Here is a 28,000-nt window from a genome sequence, read left to right as displayed (position 1 = left end):
ACTTCATTTACAAAGGTGCTGTTACAGACCGTCACTGTTTCCCAGGTAAGTACTCCCTGAGAGTTTCACCTGTTTAATAGCTGATGATTTTAACACTTCTTTTCACTTGGTTTGAGATCTTCTAAAGGGGTATGTGTACACTTGCTTATTTCTAAAATGTGCTCCTGGATACTGCTTTGCCTCAGCCATTGAAGGAATTCCAAAAGGACTCCTAGTGTAAGGCAGTTCAGGTTTGACTGCATGATTATAAGGAGATGTAGATGTCTCTCATCACTGGAAAGATTAGTGATGTACAGTTGAACATTGTCTGAAGCCTAGAGGAATCTGTATGTGCAAACTGAATAGATAGTTATGAGCAGCTGTGACACAAACCAGGATGAAGCACAAGGTGAACGTATTCCATCACATTTAGTTTTCTCACAACATTTTGTACTAAAGGACTAAACGCTTTGTATTTTACAAAAGGAGTGCTGTCTTGAGAATGGATGGCTGTATTAATTTCAGTGTTACCTACACTTAGTCAACTCACTGAGGGGCAGGGAAGGATAGATGTAGGGAAGGCATTCACAAGACATGGAGGCTCAAGAGTTTGTGGGAATTAGATGGTTCAGGCATCTGTCCTTTGTCAATTCTAGAACAGCATAGACTATAAGAACTTTTATTTGGCAAGTGCTGAATATGCATACAAAATGCAGAACATGCTATACAATTTAGAACTTTAATAGTGTTCTCTGGACATCAAGCGTTATGCAGAAACCAATAGAAACAAATATGAAGTTTTCTGTTTATTAAACATAAATCCAGCAGCTGCAAAGCAATAACATGACCATCATTGAAGGTTTTTAAGTAGTACTCTAACAATTACCTTATGACTAAGTAATGATAAGCATAGCAAGGTCATTACTATTTTTTTTTTTTTTTAAGCATGAAATGAACAAATTCAGCCATTGATTTTATTAATACGTTTCAGTGACTTGTCTGGAATCTAACCAGTATTGAATAAAAGTACCGACTGAATAACTGCTGGCACTCTGAAGTCTAGCTTGTAAAGATGAACTGAGGTTTCACTGTGAATTTTGTTTCTCTGGGAATGGTTGTAACTGACATTATTTTTCCATTCACAGTTGCACATAAAATGCTGTGCGTGAGAGTGAATGGGAATATTATTTCCATAATGTCCCAAAACTCCATGGGACTAAGCATCTTCATTGTATCCAGCCTTTGGAACCAATGATCAATGCTGAACTATCAGCTGTGAAGAATCTCTATACTTCTAATTTCCCTTTTTTGAAATGGCAGCATTTCATCTGATGTAGTTCTTGTATTTAGGAACTGAAGTTTCCACATGGATGGAATCGAAGTCTGGATACAGTTCTGTAAACCTGGATAATGCTGGAAGATGGTTAGTTTATTGCATTCTCAAAGGCTTTTCGTGAGGGTTTTGGAAGTAAGTAATGGCTTGTGGCAGTGTGGATGAAGATTCACAAATACCACCTGCTGGAACTAATGTTTAAACCTTCCTAAATTAAAGCTATTAGCAAACATATGTGCTAGTAATATTCAGCTTCTTTATGAGCAAAGGAATCTTCCAGTCACATGCGTATCAACATGAATTACAGAGATTATTATTATTTTATAATACTGCATTATCATGTATGCAAATTATGCTTCCATTTCATCTGGCAGTGTTCTGATCAATCATATGTTGTGGTCTTACTCCATAAAGCCCACGGCGAAGGAGTGAACACCAGGAACTTCATCATTTTTTTGATGCAGAAGGGGCAGAGTATCCTATCTGTTTTGGGAAAACCTTGTTTTTAAATATCCGAGGACTTCAGTATTATTGCAGTGGCCCTCTGAAGAGCATGAGGCTGTTCTAAGCCCCACAGATCAGGTAGCCCAAGTTGGTTCCAGGATAAATACGAATGTTCTCATCTGCTCAGCCACTGCTAACGGCTGCCCCTATGCATGGCACTTGCTTATATGGAACTGAAATGCCATCAAGAGTTGCATACTTGTTTGAAGAGTTAGTGGGATAAGTTGTGTTTTCTTGTTCATTCCTTTCTTGTTCTTAAAGTTCTCTTCCTCACTGAGTGAAGTTGCCAGAAAAGGAGAAGTGAATACTTCTCTCTTGACTGCCTGAAGAGGCGGTCTTACAGCCCTAAAAATAAACAAGGAGTCTGAAAGAGAAGTCTTGGGGAAATTCCTCCCTCAGTGGGAGTTCTGCCATGGATTTCAGTGAGTTCAGGACTTTGTCTGATGTGTTGGCCAACTGCTGCAGTTTTGTTGATTTTTGGCCAGCTGTGCCAACCACAGCTTGTTCTGTGTCCCAGAATAGCTGCTTTGATAAGATATTTACCATTACAAGTATGGAACAGGTCCTCTAGCCAGCACTTAACATTACAGAGTAGCTGCCATTTAAAAACACAGCCAACACTTTCCTGAAAGTTTCTGTGGTGGTTATTTTCAGTTGTTTCTTCAAGTTGATGGTGGCCCTCTGAGGAAAAAGGCAAAATTAAAAACGCCATTAGGGAACAAAAGCAGTGTTTGAAATTTTAATGTTCAGGAGTTCTTATTTACCACTTAAAAACTGATGTTATAACTGGTGGGTGCGAATGGTTAATTCATTTTTAACAAATGTGATTTCTAGAAGATAATTCAGCACTGGAAGAGATGGAGTTATGCTTGCTGAAGTCCACGTGTTGCTGAATGTGTATCCATTAGCTGAACCCTTCCTGTGATCACCAAGTCAGTTAATAGAGTATCACAGGGATATTGGAGATTTCCCTTCTGGAAATGGAGGCTGAATGTCCTTGCTAACTTGGTTCACTAAAATTCATTCAAGCTGAAATTTATCTGGATACTTAGTGTGTTTTCCAGAACTGAGGCTTTAGCATTGACTTTGGTATTTAGTTTTGTTATTTTCTAAAATAACTTTTCTTTACAGCAGTATGCAATCTTAAAGATGGAGAATTGTTTCTGTCCCATTCCCATCCATCTGCTCTCCCAAACTCTTTCAAATTACTGTTTTACAGCCCAAACTGAGGCACTATGTGTGATGATGATGAAACCACTGCCCTTGTTTGTGACAATGGGTCTGGGCTTTGCAAAGCTGGGTTTGCAGGAGATGATGCTCCAAGAGCTGTGTTTCCATCCATCGTTGGACGCCCTCGACATCAGGTCTGTTGGTACCAAAGCTGCCTGCTCGTGTTTGTGAGACTTGTGGCAGTGATAAAGGATTATTTGGGCACATCTCCCATTTGTGTTTGTGGGAATTGAGCTTGTTAAGAACCAGGTAGTTGAGCTGCATATCTTTCATACTATGAGCTTCCAAATCCTTTGGAAAAGGTATTATAAAATGTTGACTGTAGAAGAACATGAATGTTTTAATGATGTGGCGTTGTCTTATGTGAGGAAAACCCACAAAAGCTGCTGTATCAATACAAATATAAAAGGCAGAACACTGCTAACACAAGAAACCAAATGAATAATAGTGGTAAGGTCCTTTTATTGTTCCATTAAACAACAGCAGGGTCCATCAAATATCTGAAAAGATCTTTAGCGCATCACTTAATCAACTCCAGCAGGACTAGAAAGGATGAATGTGATTTTTCTTGAGCTTGAAAAAAAATCTTGTTTGCTTAATTAGTTTTCTAACAGCTCCTTTAGAATTAGAAGTTGCCAGTTTTCATTGATTTTGTTCTTATCTGAGTCAGATTTTAATTTTCTGGGGTGTGTAACCCCTTCCCTGAAGTTCTCTGTGTTCTTTTGCCACGTTGAATAAGCCTGTTTAGACAGGCATAAAATATTAAGCTTGTTAATGAATGTGTTTTGAACACCTCTACGAGTTATTGAAGTTTAAATGTCAGTTGTTGAAAGCATGTCCATTCTTTAACCTCTAGAATTGTTCACTGGCTTTTAATCGTGATTGGAGCTGGCGTGTCATTTTGCACAGTGAAACATTTCAATGACTGCATTATTATCTATGACAAAATTAAATCTTTTTTTTTTTTACTACTTGCTGAATAATATTGTACCCAATGTCTTGTTATATTTAGAGAAAGAATGATAGACTTCCTGATGCGTGATGAAATTAATAAAACTATTGTTCAAATGTTAGTTTTCTTTTACAAAATCTCTTTTATATATTTCACAAAAGAGCATTAATTAATGTAGATTTTCAAAGCTGAATGTTTGTCACTTTACCTGCATTGTAATCTGCTCTTCTGGCAAGGAGCAATCTCATCACTGAAAGGCAGTAGTGGAACTGCTTAGACACAGAGGGCAAGCAAATAGATGAAGTAAATCTTCAGAGTCAAAACCAGGTTCTCTCTTTCTCACCTGCAATTCATTTCAAGTATTTCTTTGCAATGTTGAAGGACCCAACTGTCCTGGAGATACCGTGGGTTTACTGATGCCCTCCTAGACGTTGCTTCTCCACATGCATTCAATGTGTGCAGTGCAAGAACCCCAGCTTCATTTCTGAAGCTGTGCTGGGCTTCCTGGGGGCTTTATTGAGGTAGTTGTTATGGTGGTCAGTGGTTACCAATAAATTCACATTTTAGTTTGGCTTTGTGAAGTATGTTGTGGACCAACTGTAGCAGTAGCGAGTACAGTGTCTAAACCTCATGTGAAACAATATTCTTTTTACTGTGCGAGATACGCCACGCTAATAGCAGAACAATACACTTTGCAGGGTGTTATGGTTGGAATGGGCCAAAAAGACAGCTATGTAGGGGATGAAGCGCAAAGCAAAAGAGGGATCCTGACGCTGAAGTATCCCATTGAGCATGGAATCATCACCAATTGGGACGACATGGAAAAGGTGGGTGTTTACTTGTAATGTAATTTTCTTAAAACATCATCAAAGGCATAGGATTTGCCATTATCTTTCTTGCAAACCAAAGGAAGTCCTTGAAGGAATCCTTGAAGAAATCTCAGTACAAGTGAAAGGATGGTGCAGTGTGCCAGTACAGGAGTCCAGTGTTTATCAGGCCTTGGCACTGCTGGAGACATTTTTAAAAGTAAATGTTTTTCTTCAGGTATCTGTGGTATGTTAGACAAGTACTTTATACATATTTTTCAGACCTGAAGTTCAAACTGAGACAGAACTTGGTATGTCGTGATTGGAATTGGCTAAAGTTAGAGACACCCAGGTTGCAGTTCATCAGAGGTGTAACAGAAACATGAAGGAAGGTTACTTCAGTTGGGATTGAAACCTCTGAGGCGGTGGGATGATTTTCCGTCCTTGACACTTGCCTACATGAATGGGCCATCGATGATGCCCACATTTTGTATTGCACAGAATGCACTCACTGCTAATTGAAGACCAGATTTGTGTTTCCCATCCCTGAACCAACTCTCTAAGCAGGGGCTTTTTCCCTGGAGCGCGTTTTCCCATTGCTGATTCGAGTGAGCTTTAATGCCTGTGTGGTGATGAAGCTGTTGTATTCCCTGCCAGACAATGCATTCCTGGCATTTGGGCAGCAGAAAGGTGCTGTAGGGTGCCCAGGGGCAGGCACAGCACTGCAGTATGCTGTTGATGGGCTCTGCAGAGGGCACTCATACTGTGCAAAGTCCTTCTCATATTGCATGCATCCCGGTCTTTGCAGGGAGCACCTGAGCCTGTGGGAGTACTCTGTGCCTGTTTAAGGGCAGGGCAACAACTCAGCTGTGTGTTCTCATATAATTCAGCTGTGGTGTCACAGCCACAAACCCACACTGGTAGTGCGGGGTGTGCCAGGTGAACAGACCAAAGTTAACACAGAAGTAATGGGAGTTCCCAACTTCACGTCTGGATGCGAATTGCCCACCTACTCCTCTAGGTGGAAGCATAGTATTTGCATTTCATTGTTTCACTGCTTCCTGGGAAGGTACCTTGCTCATTTCTGTGGTGTAGAATAGATGGGAATATAATTCCCATTATATTGTTCTTCCTGATAATTTTCCTGCTCTCTGCGCTGAGTGAAGAAGTTCACTCGCTCTCAGTGATTTGTCTCTGCAACCAAAACTGTCCTGTGTAGAGCACGTACCGGTGTTTGCTTTCTGGGTAATGCTCGATGCTGGAGCAGGCTACCTAAAATGCAGTCAAGAAAGGAAACTGGAGATGGTAAAAAATTGGCATGTGCTTTACTGTCTCATGGTGTAGTGGTGCAGTGTAGCCCAATGGCTAGACTGACCTCTGTTAGGGGGAGTGGTTTTCCAAGGATATTCTGTTGGGGAGGTTCAGGCAGTGCTGTAATTCAAATAATGACAGGACAATGCATGGGTTCTTGTAGTGAGAGTGGTTCCCGAGCTCAAACTCACTTTCTTATGTCATACAACACCCAAGATGCCATAGCTGGAAGAGACGCCCCCAGACAGAGTTGTGCTCAGACTAAAGAGGGGGACAGAAAGTAGAGACAGTTTTCACATAGATGAGCAACAAATAGTGAAAAAGAACCACGAGAGAAAGGCAGTGGTAAGGGAGAGATGAGAATCACATTGCTAACATTTATGATTGTTGCAAATAAATTAAAAAAAGAAAGTATTTATTATTAGGATCCTCCCCAATTCAGTCAGCCGTATGATCACATGGAAATCTTCCATCTAAGTTCTGTACAACACGTGTATGCATACACAGACATGTACATGCTCTTCTGGCTTGAAGGACACTCTGAAATGCATTATTTCCAAAGTTTGGACATTAAAGAAATAGGTTTTGTGTGTTTTCCCTGGGATTTCCCAAAACATATTGCGCAGTTCTGATCCAAACCACAAATTTCTTTGGCATGCTTGGAAATAACAGTGCTGAAAAACGCCACACCATAGAAGAAATGGGGAAATTGCTGGGGAATGTGCCAAAAAATGGAACAAAGGCATAACAGTGTAGTGCCCAGCCGTGCATGCATGACAATAAGAGGAGGTCACCTAAAGACTGGGCTGAGTGAATGAGTAAGGATGAGCGTGTGTGTGAGGGGGAGCGCGGGTGGGGATGCTGCAGGCCGCCCAGGCATCTGTGTGAATCAGGAACAGAACATGTAGGCAATGAAGCGAAGCATTCTTCTTCTGGTGTGCTTCAGTTCACAATATTCAAATTGGGACTGCTCTGTTTTCCACTGGATAATAGCACAGGGCTTTGTACATCACCGTTAATTTGTTCGCAGCTACCGAGCTGGCAGCGTATGGGAGGGGAAGCGTTAGAATGGGGAGATTTCTGGCCCTGATGGCTATGTAAATGTTTAAGTGTTGAAATAATCGGTAATTTCTCTTAGCTGTTCTGCCTGCTGTTTGCATTTGATTCCTGTCACCTGTTTAAATTAACATAGGCCTATTCTCATTTCTTGTGGAATATCATTATCCATTATTGTGATCATTAGATCAAAGCTAATGGTCTGTGCAGCACCTACTCCCACCTGGTTTGGAGGAAAAACCTGCAAAATGCCAGAGGTTTCAGCAGGGTCCACCTTTACTCGTACTGCTGCAATCCTCAGTGTTTTGTTAATTATGTACAACTCCTCTCCTTCTTCTTTCCTATCTGAAGTTGTGGTCTTCTCCTTATATATGACAAAAATTGTCCTTTATTTTCCTTTTACTTATTACTTTGTTTTGTTCAACATTTTCCTGCCTTTGTTTTCTAAACTTTTGTATGGTAACTGTTGAGTCACGGCCTGAACCACTGATTGAGCACCTGGGGAAAGGACCCGGTCAGCCCTGGGAGCACAGGTGAAGGCAATTCAGCTGTGATCAGAAGGGGTGGAGCCTGGCTGCACCTCTCCTAGACCTCAATTAAGGGCTGATTGCCAATGGGGAAGGGTCTCTCGTTGGAGATCCCTCCTTGGTGAAGCTTTCCCCTGCAAACCTGGAATCTTCTGATACAGGTGAGCAATCTTCCCTTCTTTTATAGCACCTTTCTCTCATGCCAGTCCTTTTGTCATCACACCTCTGTTGTAATGCCTTTCCAATTGTAACAATCTGTCCAATTGCTACAACCTTCAGGTGGAAATGGCCTGCACCCCAAATCCCAGTTCTGGAAACATCTGGATTTATACTTAAGTGACTGAGCAGGAATGAGTCTTTTTTCTAAGGGCTAATAATTTTCTTAATAAATAATTCTAGTGCTGGGCAGCTGATGATTTTGTTGGTGCTTCAGATTTAGATAATATCTTGTTTTCCTGCTTAAGCCCATTTTGGAGCCTAATAATACTTCTTTCTAAGAGGTTAATCAAGTAAACTTGCCCATGAGGCTGATGCTTTGTGCTCAGAAATAAGTTCATTAGGTTGGGCAAAGCTGGAATATAATTAAAAAGATGGAGGAGAAAAAAAGTGGAAGAAAGTTTTTTCATCTTCTCATGTAATTCTATTTCATCACGATACAAAATAATTTCTCTTTAAGCTGACATCAAGAAAATAATTCCTTGAGCTCCTCATAGCCAATACTCAGACAAAAAGGGTCCTGAGGGGTCAGGAGAGCAATCAAAGCCAGTACTGTTGGTACAGGTAGCACCTCCCACAGTGAACAACACTACAATGATTCACAGAAACTGAGAAATGCAGTTACTTAGAATAGGTGACAGTTTGATTCAGGGCTTACAGGATGAAATAGCTGTGGCAAAAACAACTTCTCATTTCTGCGGAAATAATTAGATTTATACAGACTGTCTTGGCAATGGCTTACAACTGGATCTCAGCCTCCACACAGCTTGAAGTGGAGAAATCTCTCCAGAACTGGCAGTTCAGTGCTCGGCTCAGCTCCAGCGTCAGAGCACTGGGGCTGGAAATGCAGCAGTGCTCCCATTTAGAGAGGATGATCCATCATCTGTGTGGGGAATCCTAGCTGGCAAGGCTCCCTTGTGTAGGTCATATTCTGTTGTTCAATATGGTAAAAACCCAGTGGTTTTGGTTAATAAAACAGAGCGGCATTTGGCAGCTTTACTCTTGCATGCTTTTTCTCTATTTTAATGTGTCTATAGAAAATTTATTAGGACTGTATTTGAAAAGCTTCCTGCATAGTGTTATGTGGACAGAAGGAATAATTTCCTGACCACGTTTCTGAAGTGATTTTCATTTTAGATTTGGCATCATTCTTTCTACAATGAGCTCCGCATTGCACCGGAGGAGCATCCTGTGCTGCTGACTGAGGCCCCATTGAACCCCAAGGCCAACCGCGAAAAAATGACTCAGGTATGGTGGGCCACCAGGTGGGAATCATGAAGTTGGTAAGGCTGGAAAGACAACTATGACCACCCAGTCGGGCTGTCAAACCATGCCTGCCACTTCTCTAGACCATGTCACTCAATGTGACATCTAGTCTTGTCTTGAACACCTCCAGGGATGGTGACTCCACCACTCCCCTGGGAAATGCTGCACTGCAGATCATTTCTGCATGGAAACCATGTAGGAAGCCACGGTGTAAGAATCCTCGATGTTTGGCTTTCTTAATATGGAAGATAATCGCTTAGGGTTAGCAATTAGCATCTCTGAGCACAAAGGATTGGGGAAAACTGTTCTAAAACTTGAGTCTCTATTCTAGCTTGGGAAAATGGATTGCCTAGGAGTATTTGAACTGAAATAATGCTTTGCTTTGCTGAACATTTTTTGCAGATTGATATGCCCAGATTGATTTAACCAGCTTGTCTCAGAACCAAAAGTAGACCTCCAAAGTTTGTACGCTTTAGAACAGCCTTCTGGCCAGAAGTCCACGTTGGAGATTTGACTAGTGATGTAACTAGAAGTAAATGTGATTTAAATACAGATAAGGAAGTAAAATCACATGGGAAAATCAAATGTAGCTCTGAGCTTCCCTTTGTGCACACGTTTGGCATATATTTAATAGAAAGATTATGCATCCATTCAGCAACAGTGTAAATATACTAATTAAGTAGTGAGGTTGACAGAACACGTTACTGGGAGAAAATACACAGCAACAAAATGTAAGAAAAACCCAGTTTATGGCAACCAGAAAATGTGGTTTATACAGTAGACGTGTCTGGGACTGTTTCTTTGTCATTATGCTGCAATGATAAATCCTGTTTAGAGGCTTACGGTTTATTACTTAATGTATTAAATTCATTGCATCAATTAACTATGAAATATCTAATTACAATATTCTTTAATTATTGGCATACTTTTCATTAAAGTATACTGTACTGACAAAGGCATTAGCTTATGAAATCCAAAGTTTATATGTAACTCTCTGATTCTGCTGGCTCTGCCATTCTCCAAGGTGGAATGGTGAGATGTGGTCATAGTAGTACCATTAATGATGGAGTGGCATTGTGTGGGGTAGGTGGCATTAGTTTAAGAAAGAATAAATGCTACATGGCTGTCCATACTACACTACTTCCCCGTGAGCCCTTAATGTTTTTACTCAGAAGAGCTCCAGCCAGAAACAAAAGATATTCCATCTGCTCTGATAAAAACATAGAGTATCTGACATAGGAAGTGAAAAGAGTTCAGGCTTTTTAGGGTAGAGAAGATGGGGGACAAGGTGAGAGAACATTGAATGTCATAAGTTGGAAAGGACCCATAAGTTTCATTGAGTCCAACTGGACCACCCAAAAATCAGACTCTATGAGAACAGATGCTCCTTGAACTCCAACAGCTTGAGGGGGAGGTTTTTCTATGCCCACTGCCTTCTGGTAAAGAACCTTCTGATATCCAAGGTCACCATAAAGAGAAAACAGTGTTTGCTGGAGACAGTGAGATGACATAGACTTAAGCCAGACCAGGTGAAGTTTTAGCTATACACCAAGAGAATCCTGAAGTTCTTATTTCACTAGATATGTTTGCCAGTGGAATCTGAACACTCTAGCAGAGGAATTCCTGAGACAGAACAAAAGCTGTGCCAGGAATGGTCGGGTCTTCCTTTTTTTTCCAGCTGTGGTTTTGTGAATTTTTAACTTACATATAAATACTTCAGATTGCTGCATTGTTGCAGTGGGGTGAAGGAGTTACCCAGAGTCATTGCCTTCAATGAATATTATCAATGGCAACCTGACCTAATCCGAGGGTCCTTAAAAATCACTGAAGTCAGTGGATATCTTTTATGAATTCCTGAAGAAAATGTGGCATGGTATTCATAGAAGAGCCACAGATATCTTAAAAATAGGAAAAGTCATAGAATCATAGGCTTGGATTGGAAGGGACCTCAAGGATCATCGAGTTCCAACCCTTGCCACAGGCAGGGTTGTCAACTGCTATATCAAGTACTAGATTACGCTGCCCAAGGCTCCATCCAACCTGGCCTTAAGTACCTCCAGGGAGTGGGCACTCACAGCATCTCTGGGCAACCTATTCCAGCGCCTCATCAAGAAGAGTTGTTCTGCTGTCTCTTCAGATACTTTTAAGTGTAGCTGCTAAAGGTTTGTGAATTGTTAATTACAGATTATGTTTGAGACATTCAATGTGCCAGCCATGTATGTAGCAATTCAGGCAGTGCTGTCTCTGTATGCCTCTGGAAGAACCACTGGTGAGTCTGTCTGGGTGTCGTGTTGTCCACCTGTCCTTCACTTGTGCATGCACACACTCCTTTGCTGCGGCATGCCAGCTGTTTATTAAGAAGAATCAGTACCTATATGGAAAGAATACACCTTCCACTGTGCCATGCAAGTGCTTCTTGGTTTTTCTGCTCTTTGTGGCAGGTGTGGGCATAGGCCTCATGTCATTCTGCTTAAAATGATCAAGTCACTACTGCTCAACAACGTGAACAGGTGGATGGTACAACTTGATACTGCCCTTAATTGCACAGCATGGAGAATAGTCTGTATCTTATCTGGGCTGTTCCATACCTGCCATTTCCTTCTTACTTCATACCTATCTCTACGGTCAAGCTCCGTTCCCCATACAAGATATGTTCAGTGGTTGAATTAAAAATATTTCATTTAAGTATTAAATGTTTATCAACAAACCTGATGTCTGCTATTAATTAGCATGTCTGCTCCAGAATTAGCATGTAGTTCTATTCTTACTGCCGTTTAGAATCTGATTAAAAATCAAGATAATAAATTACATTTTAGTATCCTTTTAGTCTTAACATACTTTGAAAAAAATTAAAGTACATCTGTTTATGTAGCCTGATGCCATGGTATAATTCTATATAAAAATATCACCAGCCTACAGCAATTACAACCTGTTATAAATACTCGTTTCATGTCTAAGACTTGACTGTTTATATGCGTCTGATATCAGAAAAGCTTTGTTCATTTTGGGTGGAAAATATACGCTCCCATTCTTGAGTAGGAAATTGACTCATCTGCAGACAGATAAACCATTGTTACATTTTTCCCTCATGGAATGATTTATTTTAATGGCAGACAGATTTTTATGTGCAGTTTATATACTGTTTCGTGTCTGTGAAGCGCTAGCAGTCTTCTGAAATGAAAGACTCCGTACATGATCATTATTGCTAGCATCTGTTCAGTAAGAACAATACCATCAAGTTGCTGAATGTTGCATGTCTCTTCCCAGACACGGTTGCTTAGTTTGAGCTAACAATTTCATCTCACATGTGAGCTCTTTAGTTATAAAAATGACAGCAGCAATTGGGTGAGCATCTTTATTTGTTGCTGCACATTTCATTTTAGAATATGAAGAATGTAGAGACTCTGTATCAGTGGAAAATATTCAGCTTCTCCTTTTCTTTCTCTTTTCAGGGATAGTTTTGGATTCTGGGGATGGTGTCACGCACAATGTACCTATCTATGAGGGCTATGCCTTGCCCCATGCTATTATGAGGCTGGACCTTGCAGGGAGAGATCTGACTGACTATCTCATGAAGATCCTTACAGAGAGAGGCTATTCTTTTGTCACCACTGGTAATGAGCTTTATTTTGCATGCACTTTGCTTATATTTGTTCTGGTAGTTGTGTTACTATGCTGTATGTATATATACGCAATATACATATATGTATATTTTGATGTAATATGCATCAGAAACCATTTATCTAGCTTAGCTAATGGAGTTCTTCTGGCTGTGTCTTGCAGCATGTCTATTGAGCTCAAGGACATAGTTACTGCTTTGATAGGAAATCCTGTGTCATTGAGAAATATAACTGGTTGTCAGAATAGATCATATCTGTTCCACAGAAAAAGGAACAAAATTAGTAGCTGGTAATAGATGAACGTCTGGAGATTTGATCAAAGTTTTGGCACATAAAATATAAAAATTGATCTCTACAGTATTTGGTAACACAACACATCTTTATCAGCAGATGAGAGAAATTTGGTTATGCAAATAGGAAGTAATTTAGTTAAGATGGCAGAGAGATCAAGTCCAATGGACTGTATGGACACCGTGGGCCTAAGGAACTGTGCATGAGAATGTCTGTGTTCAATCTGTTGCACTGTATGTTGATAAAAACGTATTGACTCTGCAGCGGAACGGGAGATTGTGAGGGATGTAAAGGAGAAGCTTTGTTATGTGGCTTTAGATTTTGAAAATGAAATGGCAACTGCTGCTTCCTCCTCCTCCCTTGAAAAGAGCTATGAGCTTCCTGATGGACAAGTCATCACGATTGGAAATGAAAGATTCCGATGCCCAGAAACTCTCTTCCAGCCGTCCTTTATAGGTGAGACAGGACTTTTCTTTCTAGGGGTTTAGCAGAATATAAAAAGCATGAGAAAGTGTAGGAAAGTTTCACAGCTGTAGGATCTAAGATGTTTGTCCTCAAATGTCATTAGAAACGTGCAGCTTCTATTGGCTTATTTTGTTCTTTAGAAGTTGCTTCAGACAGATCTCTGTTCATTTAGAGTATGGGAATTCTGAGGCAGTTTCAAACTTTTATGAATGCAGAAGAAGTTTTAAGATGATCACTGCACTTTGTCTTGACTGATCTATAATCGCATAGCACTGATAATGTTTTTAATCCAGATGCTGCTTCTGTTTATCATTTTCTTATATTAATCTCTGAGTTGATCTTAAATAAAATCAAACTTTGATTTCCAGTAGTTTTATCTGTAGTGTTAAAATTCCCATTCTCTCAGTAGATGATGGCGCTTTATGAGGTAACTCATACTGCTCTCACAAATTTCCCACTTCCCTCTCAGACTGCACTCATGAGGACTCAGCAAAATGGCTGTAGGCACTTTGGCACTATTTCCACTGTACTGAGCAGGAAAGCTAGCCACGCTTCTATGTGAAAATCAAACTATCCAAGCATTAATGTAGCTCCAAGTTCTGCATCTGAACAGCAGCAGGAGTGAGATTTACAGAAATTCCCTTTGATAGAGGAATTTGTTTACCAGAAGAGTAGTAAGTATCACTGTTGGTGCTAAAGGATGGTTATTGTCAGAAATGGGGCTATGGGACTCAGGGTTTCCTGAATCCCCTTCCTATCCTAAGCATTCCATAGCTTCTAGAGTCTTGTTAAGGGAGGTAGGTGAGGGAAATAAGCTTGGACTAGTGAGCTTTCCTTTTATTTTCCAGTTTAACAATAATAAAAGGAAGGGGACAAAAAGAAATAACACAGTGAAAACTTTTTTCCACACAGGGATGGAGTCTGCAGGTATCCATGAAACTACGTACAACAGCATTATGAAATGTGATATTGACATCCGTAAGGATCTATATGCCAACAATGTACTCTCTGGAGGAACCACAATGTATCCTGGTATTGGTGACCGTATGCAGAAAGAGATCACAGCTTTGGCTCCAAGTACCATGAAGATTAAGGTAATTTTTAATGCTTACCCTTCTTTTGTTGAAAAATTATGTCCTATAAGTACATCTAAAATGTCTGTAATTGAATGCTCAGGTCTTGCATCAGGAGTCCTTATGGTAGGAGGGTATGGACAGGTGGCCTTATTCCTCTGTTCCTTACACCAGCTAAAGCAGGATTGAAAGAGGAGTTTGAGAGAGAGGGATGAACCTATAGAGGAAAGAGATGAAAATACCAATGGGTAGATGAGCAAGCTGAGAAGTTACTCAGAGTATCATAGACTTCAAAGTTTAGCTTATCAGTGAAAGCCATTAGTAGTGGAAAGAATGAAAGAAATTTTAGTAACAGGCTAACTGTTCACCATAAATTTGAAATTCAGTTAAGTAGTTAAAGCATAGAAAAGCTAATGCACTTTAGCACTGGCTAAATGGGGAAGAGGCAGCCCTTTGTCCAGCATCTAGCTAGGGATACAAGGCTGGTGTGTCTGAAGGATTTGTTTGCTTTATTTAGAGCTACTTTAACCCTTAAACAAACAACCCTTGGACCATTCTGTGAAAGTGTTCATTTATGGTCAAATCATATTAATCTCTTAAATCTGAAATTCTTTCTCATTTGTAAAGTTTTGGTAGATGTTTTCTGGGCTGCCACTTATTCATCCGCTGATGGTAATCTCTATTGACTAGAGTTGGAAGGCAGAAAGCTTGTCAGCTTTTCTACCTCTCAGATGGCTTATTTAGTTAGAATTGCATTGGTACAGTGCCTTTCACCTAGTTATTTCATCCAAAGAGATGTTACTGCGTTATCCACTTGCCACTTTATTTACGACAGATCACACTTCTCTTCTAGATGATTGCACCACCAGAACGTAAATACTCTGTCTGGATTGGGGGTTCAATATTGGCATCCCTCTCCACTTTTCAGCAAATGTGGATTAGTAAGGATGAATACGAGGAATCTGGGCCCTCTATTGTCCATCGCAAGTGCTTTTGAATACTTTCATTGGGTACTGCCCGTGATAAGTAGCGCTGTTTCTCTACACCTTACCTGCTGCTCTTCACTCTGAGTGAATCCTGGTTTGGCTTTCTCTACTTGCAATAAAGCGTACTGTGTGGATGTCATATGAATTAGTACATTACTTCTAAGCTTTTAATGCTCAAACAAGGCTAACGTTTCAGTGATGGATGTTTTTCAAGATTAATAATAGCAATTATAGTACACAGTTTGTAGACACCTTCCCCTCCCCACTTTGTAAGGATCTAACTACCATATGTGGAGGAGGTGTACCTTACAGCTGTATGTTAGTCTCTGCTAACTGGGGGTAAGTTGGAAGGACGCAAATAGTATGGGATTCTTTCAAACTCGCATGTAATGAAAGATTTGGGTACCATATGTGGCTTATTTTGTGCAGTTCAGTGGCAGACAGGATTTTTCTAAGGGGATTAATTTTACTGAGGATACAGTAGATTTATGTGGGAACTACTGTGCACACGGTCTTTTGGTAGTGCTCATATGGATGTCTTTCCTTTGTCTGCTGAAATTGTTTGGCAGGAGTCCTTTGTCTCCCTGTGACCACCACTCACCAACAGCAGTGCGTTTCAACAAGCTACAGTGACATTTGCACACACGTGAAACAGGCTTAGTTCTCATACTGTTTTATTCATCTCTTATCAGGCAGCCAAATGATACTTCATTTACTTCATCTGTATCTGTGCTGTGCTAAGCTAATGGTTACTGAGTAAATAACCTTTTAAATACGTTATTAAAATATTTTGGGTTTAATGGATCAATAAAAGTGTAATTATCCACGTGAGACTGATGGTGGCATACATTAATTTCATAGAGTCTACTTTATCTGTTATACATAAAATTACAATTACTGAGTTAATTTAATTTCATTATGAAAATTGTTTCGCTTCCTCTGAGTTTTCTAGTCAAATAATTTTTAAATGAAAACAGAATTGTTTCACAATTTCCACTAAAACTTTACGTCTTCATGGATGAGAAATGTTCATAATGCTTTATATGATGATTAAAGCAAGTTATGGAGATCATGTTTTACTGTTTCAGATACCAGACAAGTGTGCTCTATATGATTCTGGATTTCAGATTGGTGGTGATGTAGGATTTGATGTCATTCATGATTTATATCTAACCTTTTAAGTTCTTGCACTGTGAAGTAGTAGTACATGAATTTTGTTTTGTTTGATTGTCTTTTAATAAATGAACACTAGTGAGGTTTCAGGATGTGGAGCTTAGCCCAGAACACCCTAATGTGCCGAGGGTGGGAGTGGGACCAAATCCTGAATTCCTGACTCCCAGACAACTGTTCCACTAACCAGACAATGTGTGCATATCCTCCCTCCCTTCCTCTTTTGTCTTCGTCTGACTTCAGTGCATATTGTATTGGTGCCTCCTAAAGCTGTGACACATGACCAATGAAGGCAATTTCTCCCCCCTTTCCAAAGATGAGGAAAAGCTAAGAGCTTTATTTACAGACCTCTTCTTGTAACTTGTTTAGGCTAAACTACAAAGAAAGCTGTATTTCTGCTGGAAGCGTTCGGCTTTCACAGAAATAAATTTACTGCCATTTTGATACAGTGCTCTTTTAAAGGCCCCAGCGTTTCAAAAGCATTGAGAAATCCAGTGCTGTTGTAAATAGTTTCTGTTATCCTTGGAGACAGCACAGTGGGCAGTGCACGAGTGCCATGGCTAAGGGCGGTGAATGATCTATTCATCATGAATTTTCTGGTGAGCAGCATCTCTCTGCTCCCTGGTGAGTGCTCTGATGCAACCAGGTGGCTCAGAGGGAGTACTGGGCTGACATACAAACTCTTCTTGTGCTGTGCTCTATAGTGGTGGTCTCTGCTGTACAGACTCCTGTGCAGGAAGGGGAGGAATGCAAAACTCCAGGAAGGTGGTTGCCTTCGTTTCCAGAGTTGCATTGCAAGGTTGTAATTCTCTTTTCTAAGCCAAAACACTGGGTGAGCGTTTGCCTTCATTTCAGTTGTGTGTTGCCAATGCGTCACTGCAATGTGCTCCCATTTCCTGAGTTGAAAAGGGTTCATCAGTGTTGCTCTGTGAAGATGCTGGCTGACTCTGGTGTTCCTTGTGTTGTTCTCCTTTAGAGATGACTGAAAAGCAGTTATAGCTGCATGTCAGTTTTGTACTGTGGTTGAAATGTCCATTGCCTTTTGAAAATGTGCCTATGAGATGTTTTATAGACTCCCACTCATTCTGACTACCAGTAATTCCAGTGCCAGGTAATCTCATTTCTTTATCTAAATGAGCTCTTCATGACAAAAGCTGGAAGACCTATAAGGGCAGCATTCTCCAAAGCTCTGCTGTATCTAGCACAGGGCAGCATAAGCAGAGGTGTTTTGGTCCTTCCGTACTCTTAAATAGCAGGCAGTTCAAATTGCCATTATTCATGTCTTCTCAAGCAACTGTAAAGCACAGCAAATGTATCAGCCTCTGAATGAATACTACTTCAGGTTTATTGTGAAAAGCTTGTGTGATTGCTGCTAGAATTGATAATAAATCACCTACATCTAGGCTTAGCACTGTTAACTTCCATTTAGTCAACCTAACTTATGTTTTCATCTCAACCTCTTGTAGGTGTGATATCCAGCAGCATAAACTTAAGTATGCAGATCTGTGGTGTTCAGTTACTTTTGCAATCCTCAGTAGCACCGAAGTGTAAATCCCTTTATTTTGCTAATAATCCACTTGTCCTACTTTGCATATTAAAACTGGAAGATCTTTAATTTTACAATTTACATTTTTAATATATCCTTTCAGTGTATAATCACAGCTCGCTGATCAGTGCCCTATGAACTATGGGGTCACACAATTCCATTGCCTCCTTTTGTACAGAACAAGTTGTGAGAAGTCCATGTAGCCAAATGTAGTGTATCTATCCCGTGTAGTCAAATATCTGGATAATTGTAGCATGTTTTGAAACAAATCTGCAACAGTACCCTCTGAATCGCATTACTTTCTCCTCTGTTAGTTATGCATGCGAAAAGGAAGGAAAAGAATAGGATCCAGTGCAAACCCTGCAGCAAAAATTTTATTGAAAAGATTTGTAAAGTGTGGGGGATGGAATGAGAGAAGGAAAAAAAATGCCTAACAACCTGTGAATTTTAAACTGTTTTTAGAATGTGAGTAGCAAAGGATGTGAACGTTTTATAGCATTTGTATACAACTGGGGCTGTTCTTTGTGTTTCTCTTTATTCCTCCCTTCCCTGGGTGTCTTTCTCTCTCCAAAACAAAATTCTCTTCAGTCCTTGGTTGGCATCTATCTATTGCTCCTTGCACAGCTGGGGCTGAGATGTGAGCTTTCAATGGTTGCAATCGAGTTCTCATCCTGCAGCTGACTTGTTTCTCAGCATGGAAGAGCCTGATTATGCTCTGAATACTTCCCTAACAATCTGCATGTGGAATATTATTCAAAATTAAAATGCGTTTTGAAAATAGAATTAATTATGTGCCAAGAGCAAATACAGATAAAAATAAATAACACTATTAAGCTGCTTGTGTGATTTGCCAAACTTCTGCTTCTCTGAGAGGAAGTTGCTCCAGTCACCGTGCAAGTCCTACCTTGCTATAGAAAGCTGTACAGCACACTGTACTGTTCGTGTCTGGAGTGGGTAGTACCCATAAGCCAAGAAGACACTTGACAACTTGCTCCAAACACTCACCTACCCTACAGCTGTTAATTACTTATTGGCTACCATTTCACTTCAAGATTATCTTTAAAACCACTGGGCTGTTAACGTTATATTGACTCGTAACTATGGTAACTATTTATCCTCCTTGTGTGAAAATCTAGTTTGGCTAATGATAAATGTCCTCCAAATTTGGAAGAGCTTTCGTGGATCCTAATTGTTGTTGGATCAATGCAGTCACTGCTACCAAATGTTTGGAATATATCTGGTTCTTGAAACTGGCTTTGACATCTGTCTTCTAATTCTGTGATTCTTGGATCTCTAATACTCGTTATTCCCTACAGCCACGCAGGCAATGCATTTCTTTAGTAAAAACAAGCAAACCAAATTTATCTCAACTCCAGGAGTTAGGACTCAGAAAACACTGCTCTCCGTACCTAAACTTACATACCTTGAGGATCCTGGCAAGTTATGGCTCCACAATATCGTATTAAATGCACCTTGTGGACAAAGGTAGTTCAAGTATTATAAATATCTTTAAGAGCACTGATCTTGACAGAGAAAGAAGGAAGAGCATTTTGTACAGCAAGGACTTCGAGGTAACGGTTATTTGTATTGTTAAGTGCCAGCTTGCAATTTAGATGTTCCACGTGTAAAACATTATCTTCCAGGAAAACTAAGTCAGCAAGTCAAAGGGTACTAATTACACCTTGTGTGGCTGACAGTTATCTCCTCTATTGAGTTGACTACTGCGATTGGATCTCATTTTTCTACAGAGTGGGAAAAATATTGCCAAAGTAAATTTTTGTGACTGTATTGTTTCAAGGTGAATGTATCAAGATTGTCTAACTAGACCTTACATTGAACTATTACAGTATTTCTGTCTTCAGGCAGTGAGAGTCATCATTATATACTCTCAAGGTGAGACTAATTTCAACTGCTGGCTCCATACAGGCCAAGCGTGTCATTCCTCACTGTATGCAAACCGATATCATGTAAAGAAAGCACTTTGCATTTGGCAGTTTCTGGTTGTCTAGGAAATTCTCTGAAAGCAGAAATGCTAATGGTAGTGACTGTTCTTCCCCAGTCTTTCTAGTCATGAGGCTGTAACCAGTTTTGCAGTGTGTGTTCCTGTTCCTGCAGGCCAAAGATTTCTGGTGGGGAGTGCAAAGCAAGGGGCTTCTGGAGGAGAATCCTCAGTGATGCTTGTATGGTTCAAGATGATTCTCCAACTTCAGCAGTGAGCTATGTTCAGTTGTGGATGCTATATCTTTTTAGTCTGTCAAGGTACATTTTTTTTTTCCCCCCCAAGATATTTGTAAGTAAAATTCTTTCTCTAGTTCCAGCATATGTTTTGCTTAGTGCTATATCTTTTATTTGACCTTTATAAATGCAGTCTTGTTTTTGTTCAGGGTATGATCCCTACAACAGTGTTTTTCTAGCCTGTGACCTTGACTACATTATCTCCTTCCATTACCAAGGAAATAAATACCCTCATGTTAAAGGTCCTCTATAGCTTTACTCTGATCTGTTACCTTTTTTTCCCCCCTTCAAATTTTGATTTATACTTCTGATCAACTTCTGTTTCAAATTAAGCACGCTGTTACTTTTTATTTTTTGTAGAACAACTCCCTGTAAACATCTTCACAGCTTCAATCCCTCTGAACGCTTCCATAAAAGTTTATAAGGCTCTGATGCTTCTGAATCTTAGGCTGAATTAGAAGCTCAGGCAGTTTTCCTATTGCCCTGCCTTCTGTCACCCACTCTTTCTGTACTGTTCTCCTTTTTCTTAGGTAAAAATTTATCTTGAGTTGGAACCAGTGTTTGGTTTTGTCTTTGTACAGCACCTTTTGTAATCAGATATTTACCTTTAGTTGGGCAGCCATACAACCTGGACGTATCGGTAATTATTAACTTCTAAGGTGTCCTTTCTGTGCTCCCTAACCTTGTTGCAGTTGGCTAATTCTTTTAGCTTCTCAGTTACTTCTTAAGTAATAGCATAAAAAAGCTGTAGGTGTGGGAAGCCTTTTTTTCGTAGGAATAACTTGTATGAATGAATATTTTTCCCTACAAGTGTTATCAACTTCAGTACATTTAAACTAGAGTATTTCCAGTTATTTCTGTAGAATTATTAAATCCCCTGAATGTTTGACATAACTTTTAAATATGAATGCTATCTTCCAAATAATTTAGATTTTAGTGTCTTATAACACTATCTTTCAATTCTACCTCTCACATCAGTGATGTTTTTCTACTACTTAAAATAATATGGGATCTGATGTGAAATTCTTATCAGTTGTGCCACACGTTTTTGATGTTCACTCAGATATGTGAAGGCTGCTCTGAAAATGATGACTCCTGTGCCTCCTTGCCTCAGTTTTAGTTAAAAATCCTGCCAGGAAATGTGGTGAGAGGAGCTGTGTCGATGGCTCTATCCATTTGGATGGCGTGCCTGAGGATTCATCACGTTATGAGTGTGGTGATCAGTCTGTGGCTGGAGAGAAGTCACCTGCCCATTCAGAGATGAGTTATTTAAAATATGATTAAGGGAGGGCAGTTTTCAAACTTTGCACAGAAGACTTTTTTTACTTATCTTTCATCTGGACAAATTGCCTTGAAATGCATGTCCAAAGTACCCCTGGTGAGGAAACCCACTGAAATGTGTATCGCTTTTTAACTGGGGTTTTAAGAAAACAACATTCCTGAGAGAAAGGAGACAAGAAGTGTCATGTAGCAACAGAAAGCAAAGAAAATTGCTCGCTATGACATGAATTAAATTTGCAAAGGCAGAAGCCATGCCCCACAAAATGACAAGATAACATGGGGGAGAATAAGATTAATGAGTAAAATATTTATTTGCTGTTTAAGGTTAATCTGGGGTGAGAATGAATCTGTTGTTCATTGTAAAGCCTTGTTCAATTTTAATATGGAAATGTCTCTGAACATATTCTGAACACCCATCAAATTGTGATATTGATCAGTTAATGAGAGACCCTTTGCAAAATTCCGATCTGGGTTTGAATAATGAATAGCTGTAGCAGAGTGGATCACTCATACATCAAGGTTTGAGATATAAGTCACCAGTATTATGGCTTTTTTCTTTATTATTTTAATGCAGGCTTCCTTTCCCTGGAAACAAAGCACCAAAAGTGTGAGGTATGATTAAAAATTGTGGAGAATGTTATTTGAAGTCCAATCCTGCTCTTTGTTGATGCATATTTTGGATATCTGCTGTCTTTCATGGTTGGCCAGAATGAGAAGTCCCCATCTTTAGTCTTTAGACAGTGCATTTCCCCTGCCAGTCCACACACAGCAACCTTTCTAGTGGCCAACCTGTGCCTCTTTCTCCTTCATGCAGTGTGCTATATCCAGTCCCACAACAAGGAATTGAGGTGCTTGCATTCATTACTCATTGCTACCAAGATTAGATAGCAAACTGGATGGTCTTGCTACAGCCACATACTTAAATACTAAATTCTATTTGCTTTCTTGAGAAAATAACAAAAACTTAACCAGGAGGCATCAGTCCTCTTTTCTTACAGATAATTATTATAGCAAGTTTTACTTTTCGTTTATGCTGATGGAAATCTTTGTTAGGTATGAAGTCATATATAGTTTCATTGAAGGAGATGCTGATATTGAGAATTTTCCTGTAGAACTATTTGTGGCCTGAGTCTGAATCTTGCAGTTTTAGTCTATAACCGATTTCCCATCTGGCTCACAGAGAATTATGTTTTTACAGGACTTCAAAGCCTCCTAATTAAACTCCAGAAGAATTTCTGAATGGTTTCTGAAATGTCTGAGCTGAGAGACAGCTAGACCGCTTCAACCAGGCAGACCCTGTGATTTGATGATATAACTCATGGAGCTGGTGGTAATGCAACTGTGTTAAACCTACTTCCAAGCCTCAGGGACTTGTGCCTTGAGAACCTTTTTTTAGGCTTGGAATCACCACAACTTCTGTTGAAAAGAAACAAAGCCCAAACGATTGGCTCTTGTCTGCTTAATCCTACCCCCACTTAGTGCCTCTCAAGTTTCAAACAGCAGTCCTGCCTACCGACTTTCTGTTCTTTCTGCTTAGTCCTTTAAGCTGTTAACTAGGTGCCTTCTTAGTGATTCTGTGAGCCCCTTAGGTATTTGCATTCCTAAATGTTTCCAGGGGTTCAATAGAACTCATTTCACATACCCAAGAAGTGTGCAGCCTTGGCTTTTAGTAACTACTCAACTTAATAGGCTTTCAAGCTATTACTGTCTTCAAGAAACACATCTACAAAACTCTGCCAGAAGCTGCTATGGGTGGGAGCGTTTTGCACTGCTCTTCTTGAAACCGAAGCATTGTACAGCCCAGCAGGCAATAGCCACAGACAAAACAGATCAGATAGAAAAGGTGTTGCAGGGAGTAGTCTGTAAGTTTAACTCTGCCTAGCTCTGGATGTAGACTTTCTGGTTCTACTGCCACTCTTCAGAAATGTGAAGAAGAGATTGAAAATGTGGTGTGCAGAAGCCAGGAAGGAAAATCTCATGCTTTTAAGAACTCTGCTCTGTAATTGGATGAATCTACCTTCTCTGCTTAAAAGTAGAGAAGACAGATGAATGAGCTTGAGCTGTACTTTCAAGGTGAGAAGACATTAAATAACTGCTGAGGTTTGGGGTTGGAATTTCTTTTTTTGTATTTTTTTTTTTCCCTCATGTAACCAAATACCAATAATCTTCTCCTTTCTGTATAGGCTTACCACATGTAGCAGTCTGAAGGGGATCTGTGGAGTTTGTCTTGAGAAAATACCACTGTTTGGGAACTATTCCAGCTCCCAGATGCTGAGCATTTTGCTGTTGACCTCAGTGAGTATAAGAGATGATTCTGTGAATGTGTGCAATTCCTTGTATAGCTAACCACTGCAAGGACTTCAGAGGAACATTTCTTTCTGGTAGTTCTTTCGCTTTAGCAGCCTCTTAAAGAGCATTTTACATTGCAAGTTGCACACTAAATCAGCTGCTTTGATCTCACACAGGGTGCTGAATTAACATGATGCAACCCAGAGATGCAAAGGGATTTCTTTCATTAACAGTGCTGTGATGCTAGTGAGAACAGAAGATGTGTTTCCTAGACAACCACCATCACTCTGTAAGTGAAAGAAAGTAGGAGGGCTGGAAAGGGAGTTTGAGAAGAGTAGGGATCAATTTCGGAAAAGGTCTGAATAGCACCATTTAAGTTCCACTTCAAAATGTAAAACATAACACTTTATAAAACTCTTCATGGAGGCCTGCTATAGGGTCTGAGAAATAGCTTTGACGGTCTCAGAAATTAAAGAACTACTACAAAGAAACATAGTTTAAAACAGTTACATCATCTCCTGTGAGTGCAGCAAAAATGACTTAACAATCTTAAAGGCACAATCCTTATCTGGTTGCTTTTCCCTTTTTTCTTTCTTTTGTTTTGACTAGTTAGGTTTCATGTGGGTTGGTGAGTTGAATTGCGTCATGGAGAGTCGCGGGAGCTGAAGGCTGACACAAGTTGAGCAACAAAGTGGGAGAAGAAGGGGGGAGAGTTGGGCTTGCTCAAAATCCAGCAACACCTCTTTCACTAATTGGATACTAGGAGCTTTAAATACTGTCACTTATCTAACCTTTTACAATTAATATTAATGGAAATTAATTACCGGGAAAAAGGAGGTGTTCTACTGTCATCATTAGGAAGATTGTGGAACAGTTTATCATGAAAACTATTTACTGGCATGTGAAGAACAGAAGTTTGATTGTAAACATCCAGTGTGGATCTACCAAGAGCAAATTGTGCTGGACCAACCTGGATTGACTGTTACGGTGAAGTGACACCGCTGTGCACGAAGGTGAGGAATGGGTGATCAATGTGAATTGAGACTGTCCTGAAAGTTTGTCTCATTTCAGGAGAATACAAAAGAGACGAATGTGATTTCTCTTATGTGATCTTTTATCTTACCAAACACAGAGAATGTCAGACACGGTGTCTATCTAGTAACAGTATATCAGTATAATCAGTTAAATTGTGGTTTTTCTTATCTGTGTCATGGGTAAGGAAGACATCCCAGATGCAAAGTTAGTGAGCTATATGTAGAAGATGCATACTGTTGAGAAATGTTGCAACTTGGCTTGCTAAGAAAATTTATGAGGTGACCTCTTCCTAAGTCTGTTTCATGTGACCATTGCATTTCCCTGTGAAAAGGACCATTGAAAGACAGAGCAGAGGGCCAGGTCCAGTCCCTTTGAGTTGAGGAACGGCACGTGTTCACCACAAGTGCCTTTCATATTACTACCTGATGAAACCATAAGATAATATTTATTGGCTTCCCATATATGCAGACATTGCTATTGAGGTAATGAGTAGAGGTGGCCTTGGTTGCAAATGAAAGGGAACTTTTTAATTAGGCAAGAGATTCAGGGAAACCCAGAAATATCTTCATGTCCTGTGTTACCATTAAGAATTTCTTGCTGGACAGAATAAAGCCTTCAGGGAAGGCATTTATGAGCATGCTGCAGTGGTAGAGTAAAAGGGAATATGAAATTCATTCCCAGACCCTCCTATTTTGGCAATATGTATATGTCTTCGAAATAGGAAATAATATAATGCTGAGATTTCTGATGTTTAGCAAAAGATAGGGTGCTGACTTGTACAGCAGTGCCTGGCTGAACTGTGCTCCTTTCTGGGGAGAGCGTCTGATTTCCTGCTGACATAACCTTTGCTCAGAAGATGATAAAAAAAATTTATTATCAGCTGTTACAACAGTGGTAGCTGAGGTGAAAAAGCCTTTTCTATCTAGGCAATTAGGTGGGAGCTTGTCTACCTGCACAGACCCATGAAGAAGGGAATTCAGGAAGCTGAGTTTGCCTGCAGGAGGGAGGGAGGGGGCCGTCAGCAGTCTGAGATCAATATGAGCTTAAATGAAACATTTCAAACCACGCTGGCAGTGACTATTAAAGTGACATTTCCTGCTGCTGGAAACCGCATTGTAATATAAATTACTTTTCTATTTGTTTTCTTGACAAGACTTTTAAGAGAATTGAATATCCAGCATTGGTGATCCTACAGCAGAAGTTTTGTGTTTAGATCAAAACCTGTCCAGACCAGGTTTAGGTGGTTAAACACCCTCCCACTGGCTGGGGAGGGATGGGTGGACAGGACCAAGCTATTGGGACTCTGTACTTTTATTTGTTGTGTGCAGTGTTGTGATAGTGGCATTCTGAGATGAGGAGCTTGGGAAGCTGAGTTTTATTTTGTGACCAAGACAAGCTGTTACTAAGACGCTACCACTGCAGCTCTTCCTTTTAGGCTGTGGCTAGGAACAATGGTGTAAATCTCACAATGGCATCTTCCTAGGCCAGTTTCTACATTGTCTTCATGTGTGATGTAAGAACAGAACACCATTCTTGCTGAGGCATCTTCATGTTGTAGGAAATGCCTTGTGTATGTTCTTCATAGTGACCTTTGTGGAAAAAACGCATCTCCTTTTTGCCTCTGAAGGCACTGAGGAGTTTCATTCACTGAAAATGTAGTATCTCTGTATACTGCAGCTTTATGTAGAACATTTTGGAGGGAAAATGTTGCACAGGGGACAACTCATGTTAATAAGAAAGACATATTGACGTGAGGGAGAAAAAATCAAAAAGTAGATAAAGAAATCAGGAATGAGATGATTATCCTAGGTTATTTTGGTCTGAAGTGCTGTATAAAAGGTTAAGTTACCTTTTAGCCACACGTTCAGTTTGCATGAAAAAAGAAACATCTTGTAGCCTGGGCTGAACCGTTTGCCTTTTACATTCCACATTATTCCTCAATATTTGTCTGCTTTTAATGGAAGTTTAGAATCCTCAAAGGATAAAGAATAGTTTTCCCTGAGAAAAACCCTGGAGCAACTTGGAGAGTATTGTTGCAAAGTTTAATTTACTACTGATTTACACTTTGGTACTCTTGTGTTGGTTCATCAGTAATTTCACTAAATAGCAATGATTATTTATTCACCACTTGATACTTCATATTCCTGATAGTATCTTCCTGTGTTACGTGCTCAAAAGTGCAACAAAATAACTGAGGTAAATTATATGAGGCTGATCCTGTTTCTCTGGCTCTTTCTTGCTCTCATTGATCCTCATACTTGCTTACCTTGGCTTGACAACAGGTTCTGTGCAAATGGTGTGAATCTGCTTCAGCACTCATAGCTTCTGTCCCCTGACAATGCCGCCTCTTGCTACTGCTGCTACTTTTTTCTGAGTGGGGTTGTGGCTAATTATTGCTCCTAGCTGAGCCCCATAAGAGGACTGTTTGGAGTCAAGCTTATTTACCATCTTTTTCTGAAGGAAACATGGAGAAAAAGCAGTGGGATCCTTCTGTGAAGACCAGTATACCTTATGCTGAGGATAACTGTCCCTCAAGTGCTTAATAGACATACTTGAAAATAGCAAATAAAACCTCAGAAAAGATTTGAGCTCAAGAAGCTGTGTTCTTTCAGTAGCTGAGGAAATACTTTGATCAGCTTTATCGTTCCGTCAATGAGAAATGACCTTCCTGTGCATTGACTGCAAATCCACTGTGCTGGAAAGGAACTGAGTTAAAGAGGGAAATGCAAACTTTAACAAATGAAGTTTCTAATCTTATTGCTCATTTATACTTTATTTAAAACCACAAACCTCTCAAATCACAACATGCACTCTGTGGCCATTCAGATA

At 39.9% G+C, this 28,000-nt stretch overlaps 1 protein-coding gene across 2 annotated transcripts; it reads left to right on the top strand.

The window, feature by feature from the left end:
* The first annotated feature begins 5 nt into the window (after positions 1 to 5).
* Positions 6 to 16,444, top strand: ACTBL2 (actin, beta-like 2). Of its 2 annotated transcripts, XM_424279.8 has the most exons (9): positions 6 to 45; positions 3,036 to 3,180; positions 4,697 to 4,825; positions 9,052 to 9,162; positions 11,365 to 11,449; positions 12,633 to 12,794; positions 13,356 to 13,547; positions 14,469 to 14,650; positions 15,483 to 16,444. In XM_424279.8, the coding sequence occupies exons 2-9, from the start codon at positions 3,052 to 3,054 to the stop codon at positions 15,624 to 15,626; spliced, it is 1,134 nt and encodes a 377-aa protein (XP_424279.1). In that variant the 5' UTR covers positions 6 to 45; positions 3,036 to 3,051; the 3' UTR covers positions 15,627 to 16,444. The 2 variants fall into 2 exon arrangements, with proteins under 2 accessions (XP_424279.1, XP_046798355.1); XM_046942399.1 differs by having other exon boundaries at positions 6 to 3,180.
* Positions 16,445 to 28,000: the final 11,556 nt, after the last annotated feature.

The sequence above is a fragment of the Gallus gallus genome, chromosome 5 (assembly GCF_016699485.2).
Source record: "Gallus gallus isolate bGalGal1 chromosome 5, bGalGal1.mat.broiler.GRCg7b, whole genome shotgun sequence".
NCBI classification, from domain to species: domain Eukaryota; kingdom Metazoa; phylum Chordata; class Aves; order Galliformes; family Phasianidae; genus Gallus; species Gallus gallus.
This window is presented reverse-complemented; position numbering and strand designations above follow the sequence as displayed.

Excerpts from the sequence above, each read along its gene's own strand:
- ACTBL2 (XM_424279.8), top strand. The coding sequence starts at position 3,052 with ATGTGTGATGATGATGAAACCACTGCCCTTGTTTGTGACAATGGGTCT. Across the intron at positions 11,450-12,632 it reads TGCCTCTGGAAGAACCACTG|GGATAGTTTTGGATTCTGGG; the intron begins GTGAGTCTGTCT and ends TTCTCTTTTCAG. Across the intron at positions 12,795-13,355 it reads CTATTCTTTTGTCACCACTG|CGGAACGGGAGATTGTGAGG; the intron begins GTAATGAGCTTT and ends TTGACTCTGCAG.